This window comes from Spinacia oleracea, chromosome 6 (genome assembly GCF_020520425.1).
Source record: "Spinacia oleracea cultivar Varoflay chromosome 6, BTI_SOV_V1, whole genome shotgun sequence".
Classification (NCBI taxonomy): Eukaryota; Viridiplantae; Streptophyta; class Magnoliopsida; order Caryophyllales; family Amaranthaceae; genus Spinacia; species Spinacia oleracea.
The window spans coordinates 124,685,794-124,707,112 of NC_079492.1; the positions used below are offsets into that span (position 1 = coordinate 124,685,794).

The 21,319-nt window shown below is 39.5% G+C and overlaps 3 protein-coding genes across 3 annotated transcripts; all 3 read right to left on the reverse strand.

The window, feature by feature from the left end:
* Positions 1 to 1,270: 1,270 nt before the first annotated feature.
* LOC110780525 (uncharacterized) lies at positions 1,271 to 8,350 on the reverse strand. The gene is made up of 10 exons (XM_056833002.1): positions 8,225 to 8,350; positions 7,528 to 7,676; positions 4,738 to 5,014; positions 4,551 to 4,653; positions 4,345 to 4,472; positions 4,186 to 4,264; positions 3,994 to 4,105; positions 3,125 to 3,300; positions 2,923 to 3,043; positions 1,271 to 2,475 (listed from the first exon to the last, which is right to left on the reverse strand). The coding sequence occupies exons 2-10, from the start codon at positions 7,672 to 7,674 to the stop codon at positions 1,648 to 1,650; spliced, it is 1,971 nt and encodes a 656-aa protein (XP_056688980.1). The 5' UTR covers positions 7,675 to 7,676; positions 8,225 to 8,350; the 3' UTR covers positions 1,271 to 1,647.
* A 294-nt stretch (positions 8,351 to 8,644) lies between these two features.
* On the reverse strand, positions 8,645 to 15,335 carry LOC130463773 (uncharacterized). Its single transcript, XM_056833001.1, has 5 exons — positions 14,423 to 15,335; positions 10,987 to 14,313; positions 10,740 to 10,878; positions 10,081 to 10,155; positions 8,645 to 9,232 (listed from the first exon to the last, which is right to left on the reverse strand). Exons 1-2 carry the CDS (start codon positions 14,841 to 14,843, stop codon positions 10,994 to 10,996), a joined length of 3,741 nt encoding a protein of 1,246 aa, XP_056688979.1. The 5' UTR covers positions 14,844 to 15,335; the 3' UTR covers positions 8,645 to 9,232; positions 10,081 to 10,155; positions 10,740 to 10,878; positions 10,987 to 10,993.
* A 472-nt stretch (positions 15,336 to 15,807) lies between these two features.
* LOC130463774 (uncharacterized) lies at positions 15,808 to 20,524 on the reverse strand. The gene is made up of 3 exons (XM_056833004.1): positions 20,385 to 20,524; positions 18,608 to 18,691; positions 15,808 to 17,425 (listed from the first exon to the last, which is right to left on the reverse strand). Exon 3 carries the CDS (start codon positions 17,420 to 17,422, stop codon positions 16,442 to 16,444), a length of 981 nt encoding a protein of 326 aa, XP_056688982.1. The 5' UTR covers positions 17,423 to 17,425; positions 18,608 to 18,691; positions 20,385 to 20,524; the 3' UTR covers positions 15,808 to 16,441.
* Between the last annotated feature and the right edge of the window lie 795 nt (positions 20,525 to 21,319).

The window sequence follows — 21,319 nt, forward strand, 5'->3', positions numbered from 1 at the left end:
GCCCGCACTTGGCATAGAAATGGGCAGCACAAACATAAAAATGAGTCGCACTTGATATATAAATGAGCCGTACTTGTCCTATAAATGACCCGCAATTGGCCTATAAATGAGCCGCACTTGCTCTAGAAATTTGTTATATACTTCCTCCGTTCTTATTTACATGACACAATTGAGGTTTTGACACTATTCACACAATCTCATTTGACTTCATTTTGTGATTTATACATAAGAAAAAACATAGTCGTGTGGGGTCTTATTAGATTCGTCTCAATAAATACTTTTTAAATATCAACTTTTTATAATTTTTTCTTATCTATAATAGAAGATATTAATGTTTGAAATCATGCATTGACAAACGTGCCTAAATAATTGTGTCATTTAAAAAAGAACAGAGGAAGTAATTGATTTCCCTACTACATATATTATACATATTAGACCACACCACTAGTTAACCTCCATACATCTCATAAAAAAATATCCAATATATAGATAATTAAATTGAATAGTATATAATTGTAAATATAAAAGTTGATAACATTACAATCATATGAAAAAGTAGCATTCATAATCTAAGATTCACTACAAGAAAATATCAAAAACAATCACTGGTAATGAAGTTTGCCAACTTTTCTCGAACTTCATTTATCTCCTCAATGGTGAAGGGTTGCTCCCTCGAATTGTTGAATACCTTAAGAAGATTGACCATCAAACAAAAAAAAAATACTTTAGTTATTATTATAAATATTATATCGTATAATAAATTAAGACTTAATTTGCTCTTAACAATGAAATAATGAACCGTATAATAATAAAAATGGCTTATTTCGCTCCTAACTTATGTTTCAAATACTCATTCTCACCTACTTTGATCAAGTTATGCACATTTAAGACTTGATTGATCATTATATGGCACATTTTGACTAAAATAGCTTATTTCGTTTCCAGCTTTCAATCAAAGTACCTAAATAAGTATTTTAAACACTTTAGACGTTTAATATATACTAGTTGTTGGACCGCGCGCTACCGCGCGCGGTCCCCCAAGATATTAGAATCGGTTTGGTATATTTAATTAGCGTGCTTCAAACACCGAGCTAACCATTAAGCTCAAAACAATTGCAAATGGTAAAAGATGACACAAACAATCACGAAGTTATGGAACCGTACGAATTGGCGACCATCATAATTTTGTCTATGGAAGATAGATACAAAGTACTCGTGCAAATTAGAACATAAGGTACTCGGCATAGTGCCCGAGTTATAATGGAATATAGATACAAAGCACTCGTGCAAATTAGAATATAAGGTACTCGGCATAGTGCCCGAGTTAGAATAGAACAAGAGTTCTTATGTTTATATTACAAAATATGTAAGGGGTTCTAGATAGTGAGGCTTCATTCCCACCTTCTATACGATCGCAACAGAAGCTATTTCTGTTGGCATGAAGTGTAGGACTCGTTGATTCCAGGCTAAGTAGAGACTACCTATATCTTACAAGTTTCCAAGGTAGATCAACTACAATACTAATTATTTTACAAGACATTAATCTTAGCTAAGCAAAAGGGTGGATGACTGATTGACTTGAATTACATACCAGAGGATCTGGCTTCTTCATCCTAAGCAAAAGGGACAACTAATGATGCACTTGAATTACTTACCAGAGGAGTCATCCTCCTCTTCGTCTGATTGTCTTGCAATACTCCCCTGTGCAGCATGGAGCTCAGCTATGAATTCCTGCTTCAGTTTCTTTTGAGGAATGGCTCCTTGCTCTGGCTGCTTCCCAGTAACCATTGCTTGCTCAGGGTTCTTCCTACGAAGTGTTGGTTGTTCAAGCTGCTGCCTAGCAATTGTTGCTTGTGCAAGCACCTGGCTGGCACTCGGACCCTGTTCAGCCTGCTGATCAGCAAAGTGATGCTCAACATTTTCTGCTTGGGCCTGCTTCAGTTTCTTTTGAGGAATGGCTCCTTGCTCTGGCTGCTTCCCAGTAACCATTGCTTGCTCAGGGTTCTTCCTACGAAGCGTTGGTTGTTCAAGCTGCTGCCTAGCAATCGTTGCTTGTGCAAGCACCTGGCTGGCACTCGGACCCTGTTCAGCCTGCTGATCAGCAAAGCGATGCTCAACATTTTCTGCTTGGGCCTGCTTCAGTTTCTTTTGAGGAATGGCTCCTTGCTCTGGCTGCTTCCCAGTAACCATTGCTTGCTCAGGGTTCTTCCTACGAAGCGTTGGTTGTTCAAGCTGCTGCCTAGCAATCGTTGCTTGTGCAAGCACCTGGCTGGCACTCGGACCCTGTTCAGCCTGCTGATCAGCAAAGTGATGCTCAACATTTTCTGCTTGGGCCTCCCCAGATTCCAAATCAATCGATTTCAAGCACCATTCAAGCACGCCGTTCTTTGAAAGACCCATTGTTGGACCGACTTCCAGCAGAAAGTGGTTGGACTTGAGCATTTCCTGGAGCTGTTCAAAGGTCGCTGCATCATTCTGGAAACACAGGTGTTTGTTAAGCTTAGGAAACGTTTTCCAGCCTATGTATGGTAGAAGAAACAACTGACACCGAAGGATTAATAAAGGCAACACAAACTGCAATAAGCTCCTAATTTCATATGCAAGTATATGGCTGATTGTTTAATAAGTTATCTACCTACTAAGTTTTTGATAGTCCACTGTAAGAATTTAAATGTCATCAGGGAAGTGTGTATAACAAGTTCGAATGCCCTTTGTGTGGTCTCTGTTTGTCTTTCATTTCTTATGTAATTTGCAGTTTTAACCTGATAAATTTAAAGTTGATTTTTTACAGTGGTCGCCTAATTTTATAACAATGTGCAGTGTTGCGTTCTTTTCTTTCTAAATTTGTATATGTGTACATTCTAATGGGTTTTGCAACATTCTTCCATGGTTGACTTGTTAGTCTAAGGGAGATAGGCTTACGCTGTTCTTCATCCTGAACGTGTCTGCAGCCGTCATCCTGAACAACTTTTCAGAATCTTCAGTGAACGAGGTGCATTCCATTGTGCCAGTCCCATCAGATGCCACGAAATTGTAGGTAATCCTGCAATGATCATTTGCAAAAGTGTGACACAGCATTACATGTATTCGTCTGTAACAAAGCATTCTAAAGTTTGCAGCTTACTTTGGAGTAGACACGGTATCTGCCTTACATCTGGTGCAAGTGTAGGATGTCCCTGCTGGAATGTCTCCACGCCGTCCACAAGCAGAGCACCCCAGGTATGCATTGATCGTGCTCATTTGAGGGTTGGGTATTGTAACCCTGAGCCAATGGCGTTGCTCTTGCAAGGTGTTGTAAGGCTAGGGAAAAAATCCGACAGGTTCACAAGTCAGGCACACTTCTTTATATTCTGAAGTGCATCTACATTACCGGAACAATAAGACATACATTATTTGTGTATCACTTTTTCGCATATGAGTGTGGGTTTCCAACAGGTTTAAGCTCAGTTACCCCGGGCCACTTTCTTGAGGCCGTCACTTTTTCGCATATGATCGCTTTATTATGAAGCAACATTATAACAGCTCTAATCAGACAAAAACTACCTGTGTATTCTGTTCTCACTGAATGTAAAGTTAGCGTAGTTGATTGGATGGTATTTTGTCGTTACTTAGTTTAGCAGTTATGCAATGCAATATAGTTTAGGTTATGCAATGCAATGTAAACACAATGATGATGTTGTAGCAGTCCTTAAATTCCCTATCTATTTTTAGTAGCTATGCAACGCAATTTAGTTTAGGCTATGTAATATCTTTGATGTTCCTTCCATTATCCGTTTTTTTTTTCTTTTTACTGACATTTTTTCCTTACTTAGCTTAGCTTAGCTTAGCAGTTATGCAATGCAAACATAGTCCAACACTGATATGGCAGCCTAGAAATATTAGTTTTTTGTTGTTGGGAATATGAAATCATCTGAGATTATTGTGTCATTGACTGGAGTTTTAATAATTGTAGACGATAATCAAGGTACATAGGACAAAAGCAAAGGTTTATACCCTTTTTAGCTTCAGGGAGTCCAGTGTGATGATCACCTTCTCTTTCGTAGGGTTCCTGACATCCAATACCCTTGCTTGCCTGTCACTCAGCCAGTCGGTGCGATTTTTGACCCTACAAAACATATCGAGGTTAGTTGCCAGGTATTTTATGTTGTGTTTTTAAAGGATAAGGAATGACATGTGCTGTCTTACCATTCCCTCAATGCGTCTGCTCTTTCTCCTTTTGGATCAGTAATGATTCTAGTAGACATGGTGGAACCAAGGGAAAATCCTGTACATTTCGCAGCGTCTTTTGTAAGATAATTGAAACTGTGTATTCAGACACTAATGGAGGATTAAGGTAATCAAAACCTTTATGAAAGCTGCCTCTCAAAGCCGTGAATCCAAAAACAGTGAACTGTTCTGCCCATGAGGAGAGCGGTTTGCAATGTTCTCCAGTCAGCTCGTTCCAAACAGTAATTGTGATTGGCTGCTCATTGCTGCAAAAGTGGCGAAGGTTTGGCACTGATGATTAAAGCGCAAGATGTTTAGATTTTTAAATAGAGTATGAGTCGTACCTATGGTCTGTCACCACAATTTCACGAACTAAGTATTCGCGTTGTTCAAATCCAGTGACTTTCCGTGCTTCTTCTTCGAGGTATAGAACAACAGCAACAATATCTGCAAATAAAAGGAGCATAGAAATAAGTATTGGCGCATGTGTATAGTATCACAACATAGTAGGGAAGAGGGTAGGTTCTTTACCAAATCTGTCAGTTGGATCATACACTCTTGGGATGGTGGCTAGGCATTGGTATTCCGGTAATACTGGCCCTGACTCAGCATTCATTCGTTGGATTACCGCCTGTGAGCCAAAGCTCATCTGGTATCCAAGCAGACCGTATTTCGCGTCTTTGGCTTTCCAATATTCATCGCTGGCTTTAATCGTAGCATTAGCTATCTCATAACTCCCTAAGTGTTCAATAGCTTCCTTGTAGACATCAATTTGATTTCCAAAAAGTGCAGCACGCATTCGATTTCCCTGCATAAAGCAATAGCATACAACAGCTTAAATAAGTAACTACCACCAGTACATGTGTGCATATTTGATAAATAAAACCGTAACTATACATGGTCAACAATATGGGAGCATAAGGCAACGGGTTTAGGCAGAACTGAATCCTTTCTAGATAGCAGCTATGCATTGGGAATGAAGCAACAGAAGAAAGCCTAACACCTGTGGGGGAACATTGATGTATAGGACTGACATAGAAAACATGCATTTTGGGAATAGCTGATTCTGGTCAATATTACATTTAAATCACTAATCTGGGTGGCCTAAAACTGCTGATTTTACTGCATAAATCAGACTGATACACATGGCATCCAACCTTATTCATGGTTGGGCCTCCCTGCCCTCCACTGTGTGAATAGATAAAGCTCACCAATGACTTTGCATCATAATTTAATATAAACTAACAACTGTATGGGCATACTCCCCTATAAAAAGCAACCTTCTCCAACTCACTCTCTCACCTATCCTCTATTCAGGTATACTGTTTTCTGAAGGGAAATAAATCCCTATTCACCTAAAAGCCTCAAAACTAAACGCTCCTCAAATGGCAAGTGATGTGAAGATCGAGTCGTCTGTTGTACCCTTTGGTACACAACATATCATGTTCAGCATGCTTAGATGGTGTATGAATACCTGGATACTTACAGAAATATCACAATTAACATGAATGTTCTGATGTATTGTCGATACTAAGTACCATGGTCTGATGTATTGTCGATACTAACACGACATACAGTTAAATTACCAGGCCATGTGTAGGTTTGATGAGATGAAGGTTTATGAAACTGAGGGTTGACACCACGAATGTCTGGTTCGGTTGGTTGTCCCCCCAGGGTATGCGCCTTCAGAATTACAAACCACCTAAGGACCAGCACTATATGAGCAACAAGAGGTAACCGCTGGACAGCTCTATTATGAGCCTGTCCTGGTTGCATTGGTTGCCCTGTGGCTGGCCCTCCCCGGGCACAGGCTTGATCAGACCGTCCGTCATGTCTTGCCCCCATAATGTATAGAGAGCTACCTTCGATCCAATGTATCCTAATGTTAGACCTATTAATGAAGCAGTGTTATTCATGTCCCCTAAATTTGCAAGTGTTGTATGTATTTATCTATTTGCTTTTACATTATAGTTTTATGCCTTATGACGGTGCTATTCTGTTAACTTATTTAAGGTATCTATTAATGCTAAATAAGTTAACGGAATAGCATCTTCAATAGCAAGCCATATGCAAAAAACACAAACAGGCCAAGGAAATAAGACTATACCAGATTTTTTTTAAAAAACAGCAGTTGCATGCATACAATTCGATATAAAACATTGATGATTAAAGAGTTATTACCAGAAACCTAATTCCAGTGGTGACCACGTGCGACTAAATATGCAGTCGTATCCAGGAAATCCAATAATTTGATAGATGACGTACGCTGGCCAGCAGTTCTTATGTTTTTTGAAGAGTAAGAAGGTAGGATGTTTATGTTTTTCAACTAAGTGTAAGGAGTTCATATGTTTTTTAAAGAGCGAGGAGGTACAACTTTACGAGTTATTCTTCTGAATGGACAACTAAGTGAAAGGAGTTCCAGAAATTCTAATCGTTTATTATGGAACGAGGTAAATAGAATAGGTAGATATTCTAATCATTGATTACGGAATGAAAAATTCTAATCACTGGACGGTATTTATAATGGGAACTCTAATCACTGGACGGTATTTATAATGGGAAAAATTCTAATCACTGGACGGTATTTATAATGGGAAAAATTCTAATCACTGGACGGTATTACGGAATGAAAAATTCTAATCACTGGACGATGCTACTATGTTAACGTATCTAACGTATCTATCAATACTAAATAAGTTAACAGAATGGCAGCGTGAATAGGAAACCATATGCATAGACCACAAACAGGGAAGGAAATGAGAGTACACCAGGGGAAAAAAATGTAAACATAGCAGTTGCATGCATACAATTCGACATAAAACATGTATGATTACAGAGTAACATGGAACCCCATATACCTATTCGGGAAATCATTATTGTTTACAGGAAAAAAAACTCCTGGACGATATTCATAATGTAAACTCTTTTTCAGATCTGAAGTGGCTGTGATACTCATATTTGTTATACTACTATGTGTTCAACATTTCCAGGTTGACAGATTAGCAGGGATTTCCTTTTTCCCAATATATTATGTGTTGACAGATTATTAGCATTCTAGTACTGAGTGTGTAAAGGAGATATTAGGAATTTCCTTTTTAAAAAATTACTATGTGTTGACAGATTCAGAGGAAAAATCAACACCAACTGCTGCTTGAGAAATAAGCAGCATCTTAGAACTAACTCTAAAAGATAGAACACTCAGTAGGCAACTAAAAGTCAGCAGCTTAGTAAAGGCATGGGGACAAAACAGATGGAAATAAACTTGGCAGAGAACATGTAAGCAAGCATGAAAAAAAGGGAAACGAAATGAAACAATTATACCTTGTCATCTTCCATCACAAGTCCTTGGAATAGGATTCCCTTTGAAGGAGAGTTCCTTTCCGGTCCTTTCTCTACGACCTTGACCTTAACCTTGTAGCCCTTGCTTTTTTCGGTTAGCTGATCCAGATACACGCGTTCAGGCTTCATTTCTTAGAGTTCGTACACATGGTAAGAAAAAGAAATATGATTAATCCCACAGAAATAATCATGAATTCTGTTTTAGCTAACATAACAACATCATCTTATTTTGTAACTGTGTAACTTTGAATTATCAATTATGCAGAGAATACAAAGAAAAGAAATATGATTAATCCCACAGAAATAATCATGAATTCTGTTTTAGCTAACATAACAACATCATCTTTTTTTGTAACTGTATAACTTTGAATTATCAGTTATGCAGAGAATACAAACCTAGTAAAACAAATCTATATTCAATTGGCAGGCATTTGAAAAACAATAATGCAAACATTTATGATCTTATACATCAAAGCAAAATAATCATGAATTCTGTTTTAGCTAACATAACAACATCATCTTTTTTTGTAACTGTATAACTTTGAATTATCAGTTATGCAGAGAATACAAACCTAGTAAAACAAATCTATATTCAATTGGCAGGCATTTGAAAAACAATAATGCAAACATTTATGATCTTATACATCAAAGCAATAAATTCCATTTGATTTGGTCATACCTGACAAACTGCAGATTCTGATTGTGGAGAGGAAGCTGTAAAATTCTGCGTAGGTTGTAAAAGATTGGGACTGAATAGAGGGTGCTACATCTTCATATATAGAGGGAAGGAAAACCTGTGGTTCAAAAGAAAGGCACAGCAGTAAGCAAAGAGGCATGGGCAAAACAGCAAATCAACTATTCAGAATAGTGTTTTATTGTCCTTGTAGCAGGTGAAGGCTTGTATTACCATGTCCTAACACTATTTAAACCATACTTTGCTATGTAAAAACGTGTTGCCTTAAACTTTAAGAGGGAAATCTTTACCACGTACAGCTGATTTTAAGGACTACAATATAAAAGGATACATACCTCTCTAATGGGTATGACCATGTACTGTGGTCTGCTGGTTTTTTATTTCCTGAGAAAAAAACAAACACCTTTGGAAGAGGCTGAAGTATTAATAACATTATATAATGTTAGGCTGGAAAAATTAGTGTGAAGTATTAATATCATGATGAAAGTTTAGTGCTTCATAGATTTCTGCGAGATTTTTTATTTAAAGGGTTACGGAACATCCTATATTACGGTGAGCAACATCTGTAGAACCATGATGGTTACATTCGTATAACCAGTTTCCGAGTGTATATTTCAAAAGAAGTTAGTAATAGATAAGTTGCAAGCGTCTAAAGTGATATTCTCAAGCTAAGTTGACAGGGGAAAAAACGCCTTAATTAGGAATACTCGAGTAGGGAAGTGGGTAAAAGTGGTGATACAAAACCGGCTCGATTAGGAAACTTGCTAAAATTGGTGGTTAACCTTTTGAAGATTGACCAAGAGAACGGCTACATTTAATAGGATGCTTACTATACAGAAACAAATGCATGTTCACGACATTATAACAGTTTAGAACACAAATCTCAAAACCAAATTCAGCAGTCTATTCTTACAACTTGATCGCACTAAATTATGCATACACCATTGGAACTGTGGGCAAAATGAGGGGATACGTCATGAACCTCGCTCATACCTGCAAGCAACGACAGTCTAACTTTCAGTTTACATTTGGTTCACTCTCAAAATAAAGAAAGATGAGGTTTTTTTATGTTCACATGTAGTTCATATTACTTTGAAACAAGAATCCAATGACAGTCCGTATTATTTCGTTGTAGTTTTTTGATTCTCTGTAATGCACTGTACTGCTTGAATTAGACAAGTGTGCACTTTATTTTCTTTCACCTGGAAGTGGTGATTAATATGTCTCACCTACAATGGATGTGTTAAGTAAGCTACAATATGAATGTCTTTCATAATACCGGTTTAATCAGCAAACGTGTGCAATTTGGTTGTTCTGAATCTGAACTACAATGACCAAACAGGCAAGCAAAAGAGCCCACATAAATCTAAGCGGGCTGGTTATAAATACTAATATCCTACAGAAAGAACCTTTGACAACAGTTACTGGAACCCGGGGTCTGTGCACAAAAAAAGGAGGTTATCTCTGGTGTACAAGCTATAATTCAGTTAAGCATAGCAGGAAGATACTAATTGAAAGTACTCTGTCAGGATATGCATTTCTATTTTGGAAAACCAAAAAGGAGAAGGATTAACGAAGAGGGAGCAACACAGAAAAATATAGAATCTCTTTGGCTATTATAATAACTCCATGTTAAAGTTTAAGGACTTGCATTTAAACGACCTAATAACACTGGTTTTAGTGTCACCCAATCGCTTGAGCTTAGGTGCTTTAATAATGAGAGTAGAACACAAAGGGACTCACAAAATACTACCAAAATAGCACATATGCAAACGTGTTTATCAGTTAGCTACTTCCAATGTGCAAGTTGATATTTAAGCAGATGGGTGTAATGAACTTACAGAAAGAATAATATGAGGTTGTATGAGCTATCAGAGCCCTCACTTGGCATATATGAACACCAAAAATTTCTTGATCTGCATCAAAACAAAGCTTAAAGCTTAGTATTAGAGGATGGACATCTACCTGGCACATTATTTGGCATGACACCATTGGATCATAGGTACAAAATCCGGAATAAAGGGACACACCAGGTTTCCAATGTGTCTATGAGTTTTTGCCAGTTTTTGAGAGAAGAGCTAGTCAAAATTTGAATTAAATAAACCAAACAGTTAAGTCTATTAGGAATCAGAAGGAAACCGAGAATTATAATTTCAACTCCTATATATGATGCGCACAGCAAAACAGTGTGTATTAACTGCTAGCAGTTGAATGGAAGAACAAATAAGAGCATGTATATATATACTTGACGATAGCAACATTGAAATGCGGGGTGAATACTTTTGAAAGATCCTATGCCAAACTTGTTCAATTTCTTGTAGCTAAAAGTTTTCTGTCTCTATACATAAGCTAGCCTTATTGACTGGTGAAAATAAGGGGTGATGCTAGATTACTTAGTCGCACTAAAACAACGAATGTTCACCAAAGATGTATTCAATTAAAATAAATCAGAATCAAAGGCAGCAAAGTAAGGGCATACAGAACTGAAGAGGGTATATACCTTATTTATCATTTCCTCTGCAACAGGAACCTGTAGATGACATTAGAATGCATGTGCTTGCATGATTTTCTACACAGGTGGGCTGTTTTTCACGGGCATATTTGCAGCACAAACCAAAAGGCACAAAAAGGAGCAACAACTGCATGGCATGAACATGTTTGGTTACAGTAAGCCGTACAAGAATAATAACAAAGCAAGCTGTAAATGCACAATCAGGAAGCAGATAAAAAGGTTTGTGATAGATTACCTGTATATCATATGATACCGGCTAATCTGAGCACATCATAAGAGATGACATTTCTAACATGGTGCTCAGGTTGGTGTCCCGGAGATTGTTTTGAAACAACTTTGACGTTACATGCTTTTCTAGCATGAGACAATGCCACATAAAGCTGACCATGGGAGAAACACGGCTGGGGAAGATAGATGGAGACTTGGCTTAGTGTTTGCCCTTGTGACTTGTTTATCGTCATTGCAAAGCTTAGTTTTATAGGGAATTGTTTCCTCTGAAATTGGAAAGGATAATTGGAAGATGCAGACGGCCGAAGCCTAATTCGGGGTATAAAAACATGGCTTCCGCTGTGCTGCCCAGTCGTGATCATGCATTCAATCAGATTCGGATAGAAATTCTTGCATATCATACGTGTCCCATTGCACAGGCCAGACGAAGGCAGGATATTGCGAAGCAGAAGAACTGGACAATTTTTCTTCAAGACGAGCTTGTATGGGCTCATTCCACCTGGGCAGAGGGTGTGTATAAATTCAGGAGGATAGATCGCGCTATTATCATCAAGAACTGTATCAAAACTCCTGTACATAACAGATTCTCCAGGGAATTTGTCTATCAGGGTAGCATTGATATCATCAACATCTTCATTCAGGGGGGTCAGTATAGCCGTTGTTGTGAAATTGCCTGGGGTGGACCTGCAAACATCTACCTCGGGAAATGCAATTGCAGTCAGTTCGGCAATAGGATCAGAAGCGACCTCAGATGGGTGTACTATCTGCATTGGCAATTGCACAAGGTCATTCTCGCCGGTTTGCAGCTCACCATTTCCAAGAGAAAGCAAAAACGCAGAAAAGTAGGGATCTTCTCTTGCCCGAACATTTTCAGTGAGATTGAACCTAATGAACCGAGGCCAAAGAACAGAACTCACTAAGCTAGCAGCAACAGCTTCTCGCTGTGTTTTGCGGGGTAGGACGGGCAGGACCTGACGGAAGTCGCCACCAAAAACCACAAGCTTGCCACCAAAAAGGGTATTCTCATCACACAAGTCTCGTAGAAGCATGTCTAATGACTCAACATTTTCTTTCCTTGCCATTGAAGCTTCGTCCCAAATAATCAACGATGTCTCTTTTAGTAAACATGCAAGACTGCCCTGTTTAGGAACATCGCAAGCAAGGGAAGCATCAGAATCTATCGGTATTTTAAACCGAGAGTGAGCAGTCCTCCCAGAAGGTATATTTGATGCTGCAATTCCAGATGTCGCAGTTGGTAGGACAATCTTGTTCATCAAACGAACCTCTGCATAGAGAGCATTGTATAGGAAGGTTTTACCTGTTCCTCCGGGCCCGTCTATGAAGAATGCACCAGGTTTCCCTTTAAGAACGTGGTCAATAATGCTGTCAAATGCCTCCTGCTGTGCTTGGTTTAATGTGTTACGGGCATCAATACAGTCCCGAGGTATCGGTGCATCAAGTGCATCGATAATGTCTTTTGTTCGCCTGAACTCTTCATCTTGAAAATCATTTAAATGTTGTAGGCCAAAGTCTCTAAATGATTTCCCCATTGCTTCAAGAGATTGCTCAACAGATCTAACAGTGAGCTCCCTTGACCTGCTATCAGAACTCGGATACTGGTGCCTATAATCTTCAGAGAGAGCGTCGTAGTATTTTAACCAAAGGGCATTGGGGTCACTTGGCTGGCAGAAGATCAGCACTGTTGAAAAGAGCTGTCGGAATGCAGTCGGCATTTGCACTTCACACGCTTCAGCTAAGCACAAGTCGACAGCGTTGTCTTCCTCTAGCAATTTCAGCCGCAGAGCTGTCTCCTGAAAAGTGGCACACTTATATCCATCAACAGTTCGGAGATGATCAAAGGATCGCGGGCTATCCACATGCATCAGTAATAATCTGAGGAAGTAACGTTCCCCTTCAGCAGGTGCTACAAAAGTGAGCCTGCCAACAACAACGGTCTTGTTGCTTCTTTTTTTCCATTCTTTACCCTCCCACTTATAATGCTCTGGAAATTCTGCATATGTATAGCCCGTTCCATCAGGTGTGGCAGCATTCATCCTAAAGAATTCTGTAAGTTGAGTTCGAGATCTTTTATCATTTAAAATGATCTCGTCTAAATTCTCATGAGGCATTACCTGGATTGTCTGCAAGTTAGGCAGATGTATTTGCAGAGGCAACACCGATGGAAACATCTCAAACAGATCGAACCCGAAAATTCTCCATGCTGCCTCACACGGGGAAACCCACCTCCCAGCCTGGTACTGTTGTATCTCATCAACAATAGCAGTGCTACCATCCTGCACGTTGAATGAGATCCTGTCATGGCCCTTGTACACATATTTGTACAGGTATTTGACTGCCATTATGGTCGAACAAACCTCAACGTTTAAGTGGCAATCAAAAAGTGATGATAGGTACGGGTTATACGGAATAACTGACCTGTTATCCATATTAACCCTGCGAATACAAACACTTTCTCCAGTATCTATCCTTTTATAAAGTGGGTATCCATCGCTGCTGTTAGTTGTCTCGGCAGCAAATTTTTTCGGATATCCATACTTGCAGTGCCCCTCATTACCTTTCCGTTTCATGCACGCACAATCAGGGTTCAGTTGTCCACATGGGCCATGCATCATGTGTTGAAGAACAATCTTCCTCAAGTGAGGGTTGGCAAGAGGAGGGATCTCAGCAGAAACAAACTTATCAAAGTCAGCAGGGCTTCTAATCTTAGAATTGGGTTTAAGGATAACAAGGAAATGAGCGTGCGGCAACCCCCGTTTCTGGAACTCAACAACATATATCATAGCAGCAACTTCACCAAATATTTTTTTTTTCATGATATGGTGTTTTAGCGCTATCAGTTTAGCACGGAAAATCCTTGAAACTAAATCTGGCCGGTTTTGTGCCTCCTCTCCGACAGCCAACTCTTGTTTAATCTCTGGCCAATTAGGATTGCACGTCATTGTAAGGAACAAATCAGGCTTCCCATACTTCTTAACTAAGGACATCGCATTCAAATACCTCTTTTTCATATCCCTAGGCCCCCCCAGAAAACTTGGTGGTAACACAACTCGATGCCCCACATTAGCTGCACTGTTTTCACCGCTCTCGACAGTGTCGAGTATACCTTGGTACAAATCTGCCCTGATAGTTTGCTGGTTCTTTCGGAAAAAGTCCAAGCGAGTGTTTTCAATCTTCACGTACATGTCAACAATGTACTGTTGGAAGCACCTCCCTGCCCTTAGCAGCATGTTACAAGGGCGTATCTGAAGCTTATAAGCATAATACTCTCTGCAAGAGATATGCTTAGCTGATCCTTCCCGACCTTGATGAGCAACTGGTAAGCAAAACAATAGGCCATATGTTATTACAGATGCAAAAGAGATATGCTAAAAAAAGAATGTAGCCATGGGTAGAACAGAGTAAATGAAATTAGTAAGGCATACGGTTATCTTCTTGAGCCAAGAAGTCTTCAACAGTGTGGACAGCACACGATAAGACAGGATCCTGATGAGTGGCAAGCTGTTGTTGCCCACCCGTTGACATCTTTTTAAGCCCTTGATGCCATCCACAATCTCCAAATGGAAATAAGAGCGGATACTGAAGTGCATCATAACAACCATAATAATGCATTATTCTATGGGAACTGTTTGATTTTCCGGAAACCAATATATGTGGACTTCTACTTGTACTGGAAGATGTGCTTTCAGACCAAATGACTGCAACTTCATCGGATGTAGGAGCGTTATAGACATTCTGATTTAGCACAGTGTTTTTGTTAAGTAAAATCTGGGTATCTTCATGGACCTCCATTTCTTGTAAGGATCTAAAAAATCTAGCATATGGGTTTCTTTGCATGACATTCATTAGGATAGCGATAATTTCTGGCTTTAATTCTGGGAAACAGCCTACCCGATTTTCAGCCTCGTGTTGGCCATCATAAAAGTATAGTTGCAAATATTTAGGGTTGTCATTAGTGGGAAGCAAATTAGGGAGATAGTGATATATTTGCCCATGTAGCTTAAATACATATATGCCTTTTTCGGTCTTCGAACTTAAGTCCCCCCCAAGGGAGCTAAAAGCAAATAGATTATTGTAAAGCCGTGCATATGTTCTGAAATGCACAGCATCACTGTCTCGGGAATCAAATAGCTTTACAAGCTCATCTGGGTATGCATTGGAAGCTAGTTTAATTTCTCCATTGCCGCAACAAAAGTGCAGCGACTCAAATTGGAACTTCTTTGCAGAACATTTTGGGCAATATTCAGGTGGAGATAGTGCAAGAGGTGCAGCCGGTAATGGCTGTCCAATCACTGCAGCAGGCACCTCTGGTTCACAGGGTATACATATTAGCGATGGATATTTAACCAGGTGTTAATAATTAAGATGATTTAAGGACATGTTTAAAAGTACTTGGTGGTTTTGGCCTAGTATTCTTTGCCCTCGGTTTCTTGGGTGGTTGTGTTCTAACCTCAGGCAACTCACTGTAAAACAACGAATAAGCCTGTTTATAAACATGCAAAGTAACTATGGAACATGGCTTTGTTATATACCATTACCTGCATGAACCTGTAGGCTCAGCCATGGCCTGCACACTCCTCATGCGCTTGCTGCATCTTGGACGGCTTACATACGAACTACTCAAGAATTGATCTATGTTTAACAGAATTCATAGCAGGCTATGTGTAAGACACTTAATAAAAAAAACCACACGCATGAAAAGGCGGAGGAACTTACTCATCACATAAGTTGGCACGCTACCTATTTCCAAATGTTCAGTTCCCTGCACAAACCATCAGCTGTTTAATCTGCAAACACAAAATAAGCTAAGTCGACAAACAAAGGCACAAAGAACACGCTGTGTACAAAACGAACAACACAAGTGAGAGCCTCTCCTCAACCAAAACCCAACATTCAATAACTGTGAACACAACCTACAGACCTGAATAGACATACATGTTAGTCTGGTGTGTCCACCAACTTACATTTACATATCAAACAACCCTAGGTAAATTTAGAATGCAATTAACAACAAGAAACATGAGCAGGAGGCAGCATCAGGGAAGTGAGACACGATACATCAAGGAAAGGGAAAAGCACTGTAAAGCAGGATACAAAGAAGAGTGCTCCAAAACAAACTGAATTTCATTTAAACATAAGGATTCAATACAAAGTTGACTGCTATTAAAAGCATACATATGATCGCCATATACGACGAACCAGAATTTCTAAACATAGCACCATTACAACTTGAACTACCTAACAAGCTTGACAGCTAACAAAAGAGAAACTGTATGGCGATACAGCAAGAGGGAACCAAAAGAGAACCATCACCCCTAATATTACATATACAAGCCACCTAAATTATAGGAATACATCTAGGCTTGTCCCATCAAAAGAGGAGGCAGTTTCACGAAACAGAGCACGGTGTGCTCACACCCCAAAGGTTGAACTATTTCGGTAGGTTAAACAGTCTTCCGGCGTTTGAACACAGTGTCAAGTTCAGGTGGAACAAAGAAGACCGGGGTTGCAGAAGTAGAACCAGGAACAGATGGCCTGACAAAAGAGGGTCTGGACATGCGCTTTTTGGGGGGGAGAGGAGCAGTAATCATAGAGGGTATCTGAAATGGACAACCACGGGGAGTCAAGCAGTCTTGCTCAATCACAAGGGCGCTAGGCTGAATAGTTTCTTTAACCCCGGACATGCGCTCCCTCACAGTCGAGCAACTTTCTTGTTCAAGAGAATACACAACAGCAGCGTATTTCCCAGACCCATAGTTCGCGTCTACAAGTTCAAAAGCATAGAGGCGCATCAAGCAATAGATGGCCTTCTTTGCTACACTTTGCTTAGCATCCTCAAGAGTCTCTGTATAATCCCCAACAACAGACTCCATAGCATTACTCTTGTGCGGACTTGTGAATGTCAACCAACAAACCCAAGTGTGAGGCCCAAACTGGAGATGCTCAATAGGAGCAAGCAAGACTTGAGTCTGGGCAACCACGGTGCGCAATACTCCTATATAATCCAGACGCACGTGTTTCACAGAAACTCGAATGTCCATACAATGATGTTCTGGAGGCAGGACCTGTGGATGTCCGCTTTCAATACCCTCTAACTCAACTCTCTTGAGACGATACAACCTCGCACATCTTTCAAGGGCCCTATTGCTAGCAGAAGTAAAATCCTCAACAACAACATCATATTTTTTTATAAGGCTACGGACAGCCTTCTCAGCAGCTCTCTCGCAAGACTCCTCCAGTGTAGGAGCTTCTCCGCCAATGTACACATAAGCAATTGCACTCGTTCCCGGCCTCACCGCCACGCAAACATTATTTTTATCTATATCTAACATATCGTACATTGGCTTTGGAAAGTGCAAGCACTCTACAACCTGCCTCAAAAGAGGCTGAAAAGGAATACGGATTTGTGCGGGCGGCACTGCCATAACCTGTGATGGGAAAAGGCTAAATTAAGGGGATTTTAGGCACATAAGCAAGCAAACAGTCTGAGACTGGGCACGTATATGGTTAGGCACACCGAGCAAAGCAAGAAGTACAAGAACTCGCTGTTGGACTTAAAATCAGGATTGCAGATGACCATGCAAAATGAACAAGGCAATTAGCTTGTTAGCCCACTGTACAACTGCTCTACAGGCAGCAACAAAAACTAAAACACTCAAATGTTGGCTAACCACCCTAGCACAAACCTAGACCTAACACTGGATTTTTTAAAATATTGGGATGTAAGTGTATGATAAACATAAAGGGGGGAAACCTTGCTGGGCTCACCACTATTAGCTGTGTGTACGTGTTGTCAGTTAGGACCAATTGAAAAAGGTGAGTCGGTTCCAAAAGACTTAGGTTCTCGTTAACTCTTGTAGCCAACCACACTATAGGTCACAGTCTGATTCAAGTAAGCACACTATAGGTAGCTATTCAGTCAGGCAGACTACATGGAGACAGTGACTCCGTCAGCCATACTTACTTATAGTATTAGGATTCGATTGATATTGAGCTATCCTATATGTTTGGGATTTTAGTGGCACTGTATATCCAGGGACAGTTGAACTCTCTTCAGTGTGTAAACCTTAAACACTACCAACAAACACACAATACACGATACTCCATCTATATTACGACTAAACATACCAATAGCAACAGATTGATACCCCGAATCACCCCGTAGTAATTAGTGCGTGACTGCTGAAAATTGCAATGCTATGTTAACTTCCACCCAATTGTCCCATTTCAGTATGCTATCACAACAAGCCAAAGACAAATATATAATCAGGTCAATGGACAAAACATCACCACACACATGGATGCACACCTAGGGCTTACACTATAAGCATAAAAGGATAAGGCTAGAGGGCGGTTGAAGGGTTGACTACCTCTAATGTTGTGACCCAAATATTACAGGGAAAAAGAGGAATCTCGGACGGAAATGAATGCTTTGGTAACCCCCAAGAGAGTTAATAAACCAGCAGGCAATGGCAAAACATGTATATGCATACAACTAAGCAACAAGAACACAATCTATTCAAACCAACGCTGCCTGTATTGCAGGCCAGGCCGGAAAAACTATAATAACCGGCACAATGAACAGCAGGCAGAATAGTTCGGGCACTCACCTAACGCACTCAAGAGGCAAAGCAAGGATAGCCGGAAACACTCGGAACCAAACCGAGCAATGATGCTTGCAACACCTGTCCTGCCTATGCAACAACAGACAAGAACAAATGACTAAATTAGTTGTCCCCAGATAAAAACACGGATCCAAAATGCAAAACTTAGACAGTAACAAACGGCAGTTACACATCAGTTTACGTAAATTAGCTAGCTAACTACTCTATCAAATATATGCCAAACAACAACTGGATAAAACATGCCTAATTACAAAAATTGGAAACAGAGGCACGTGTTCGCTCCAAACTACACTGATAAAAATTAGCATCAAAGGGAAGTTATGCATAGACAAAATAGTTCTATATTGTGTATGTGCGCACACACACACACAAGTGACAGGGAAAAAGTGCAGTAAAAGGCAACACGACGACCTAGCCAACACAAAGACCATGTTACAGCATTGAACCTCGAAATTCAGGGACGTTACCAATAAAGACGGCAAACTGAATTAGGGGTCTCAATGCATAAACATCTCAATATTTCATCACAGCTTAGGGATATGACTACATAACTACCTTAGTGCATAATGATCCTCATCTTGTATTATATAGAAACTTGTGTTAACTGAAAGAATGGCACCCCAGAAGAACGGACAATAAATTTACAAGTATGTGCACAGAGTATACAAAATAACACTAAACAAATGGGGAAAAAACGGATGTTCTTTTTTAAAAACACCAGCAAAGGACCAAGGAGTGCACATTCAGTATTCACCGATACATGTCCATAGATCGTAGGAGGATTTCCGTCAAGGGTAGACAAAATTTCTGGTAGATCATATGGCCTGGGATTTTAAATAGGCAGATTACATTAGATTGACAACAAACGAGCATCAAGAAGCAACATTACAACCACTCTAATTATGTGAGTTAACATGAACACATAGCTAATCTTAACCTTGTTATTAGTATGAGTAATAAAAGGGAGCAAAGCTGATTGCACCACCTTTCCAAACAAAGGAAAACAACTGGTAAAAGGGAGCAAAGTTGATTGCACTACCTTTCCAAACAAAGTAAAACAACCGGTGAAGCAAAACCCTAAAAAGGAAAGAGAACCCCCCTCCCTTTATATATAGGTGTCTACTTTTGGAAACCAGCAGTTCTAGAAATTGGAAAAAGGACAACTGATAAAGCCCTCTAACACACACAGCCACAAAAAAAGGGATAATAAAAAAAGGCAGCATGGTGTGATTTTGAGTACAAGGAAGGTTGTACTATCCCAGGAAAAGAGGGATGTGCACAAGCCGAACCCAAGAGTAAGGGGAAGGTTGTACTATCCCAGGAAAAAGAGGGATGTGCACAAGTTGAACCCAAAAAACAGGGTTGTCTTAGAAATCTAAGTGTGAAGCTAAAACACCATAAGTAATACTGTAGAGTATGAATTAACATGTAATGAAGAGGATTAATTCCAGAACCCAAAATCAAGAGAAAAAGGATTAATGCACCACAGTTAAGGGGAGAAAACACCACAGTTAACACTCCAACCTACGAATGAACATGTAATCAAGAGAATTAATGGAAGCAACAAAAAATAACATAAGGCTGAAGATGATTAATGCACCAGAATCAACAATTTACAGATGCAATCGAAAAAGAGGTAAATTGCAAAAGAAAACCCCCAAAATTACTCTGAATCAACAATTTCCAGATTCAAGATTTAATCGAAAAAACCCTAAATCGCAAAAAAAACTCAAAATTAGTAGATGATAAATATAGAACATACCTGTTAACAACCTATCAAGTTGTTAATCAAACCACCATCCTAACCAGTAACCAAAGGCGGAAAGATTTCAAGCATGTGGGAAGCAATGAACTATTTACCAATCGAATGATCATCTAGGAATGAAGGTTTGCCTAACTAACCAATTCAACTGCGTCAGGTAATGAATTCAATGCTTCCCACAGGCTGGAAGAGTTCCGATCGTCGTAGAAGAATAGCGCCGCCGCACAAGATAAGACGAACTGCGAAGAAGCAACAAGCTGGATCAAAGGGAGCAAAGCGAAGAAGGAGACACAGGTGGAGAAGGTGAGGCAAAAGGGGAAACAGAGGAGAGAAAAATGGAAGGAAGAAACAGAAAGAAAAGAGAACCGCCAGAAAAGAGAAACAGAAAGAAAAAAGAAAGCAGGAAATAAAGAAGGAAAAATAAAGAAAGGAAAAGGAATTTGGGAAAATGCTTGAATCAAGGTTTGAACCTTGGGTGGCTTAGCAAATAGCATAGAGCAAACAAAGGGAAGGGATGTAGGGAAAATTCCTTATGAATAGTGAAAATCAAGGATATAAGACTCATAACACTATGCATAAGCATAGTGTTTCCATCCCACACATTTTAAAGGTTTGGGATAATTTTGTGTTTAAAAGACATTCTCACCTACTTTAGTCAATTTATGCACATATAAGACTCGTTTGATTATTATAGGTGACATTTTGACTAAAATGGCTTATTTCGGTCGCAGCGTTCGATTAATGAACCTAAATGAATATTTTAAACTATTTACATGTTTAATATACTAATTTTAATATTTAAAAGACTCATTCTCACCTACTTTGTCAAGTTATGTACATTAAGTGCTTGTTTGATAATTATAGGTCACATTTTAACCAAAATGGCTTATTTCGGTCCCAACTTTTAACTAATGAACTTAACTAATAAACAACAT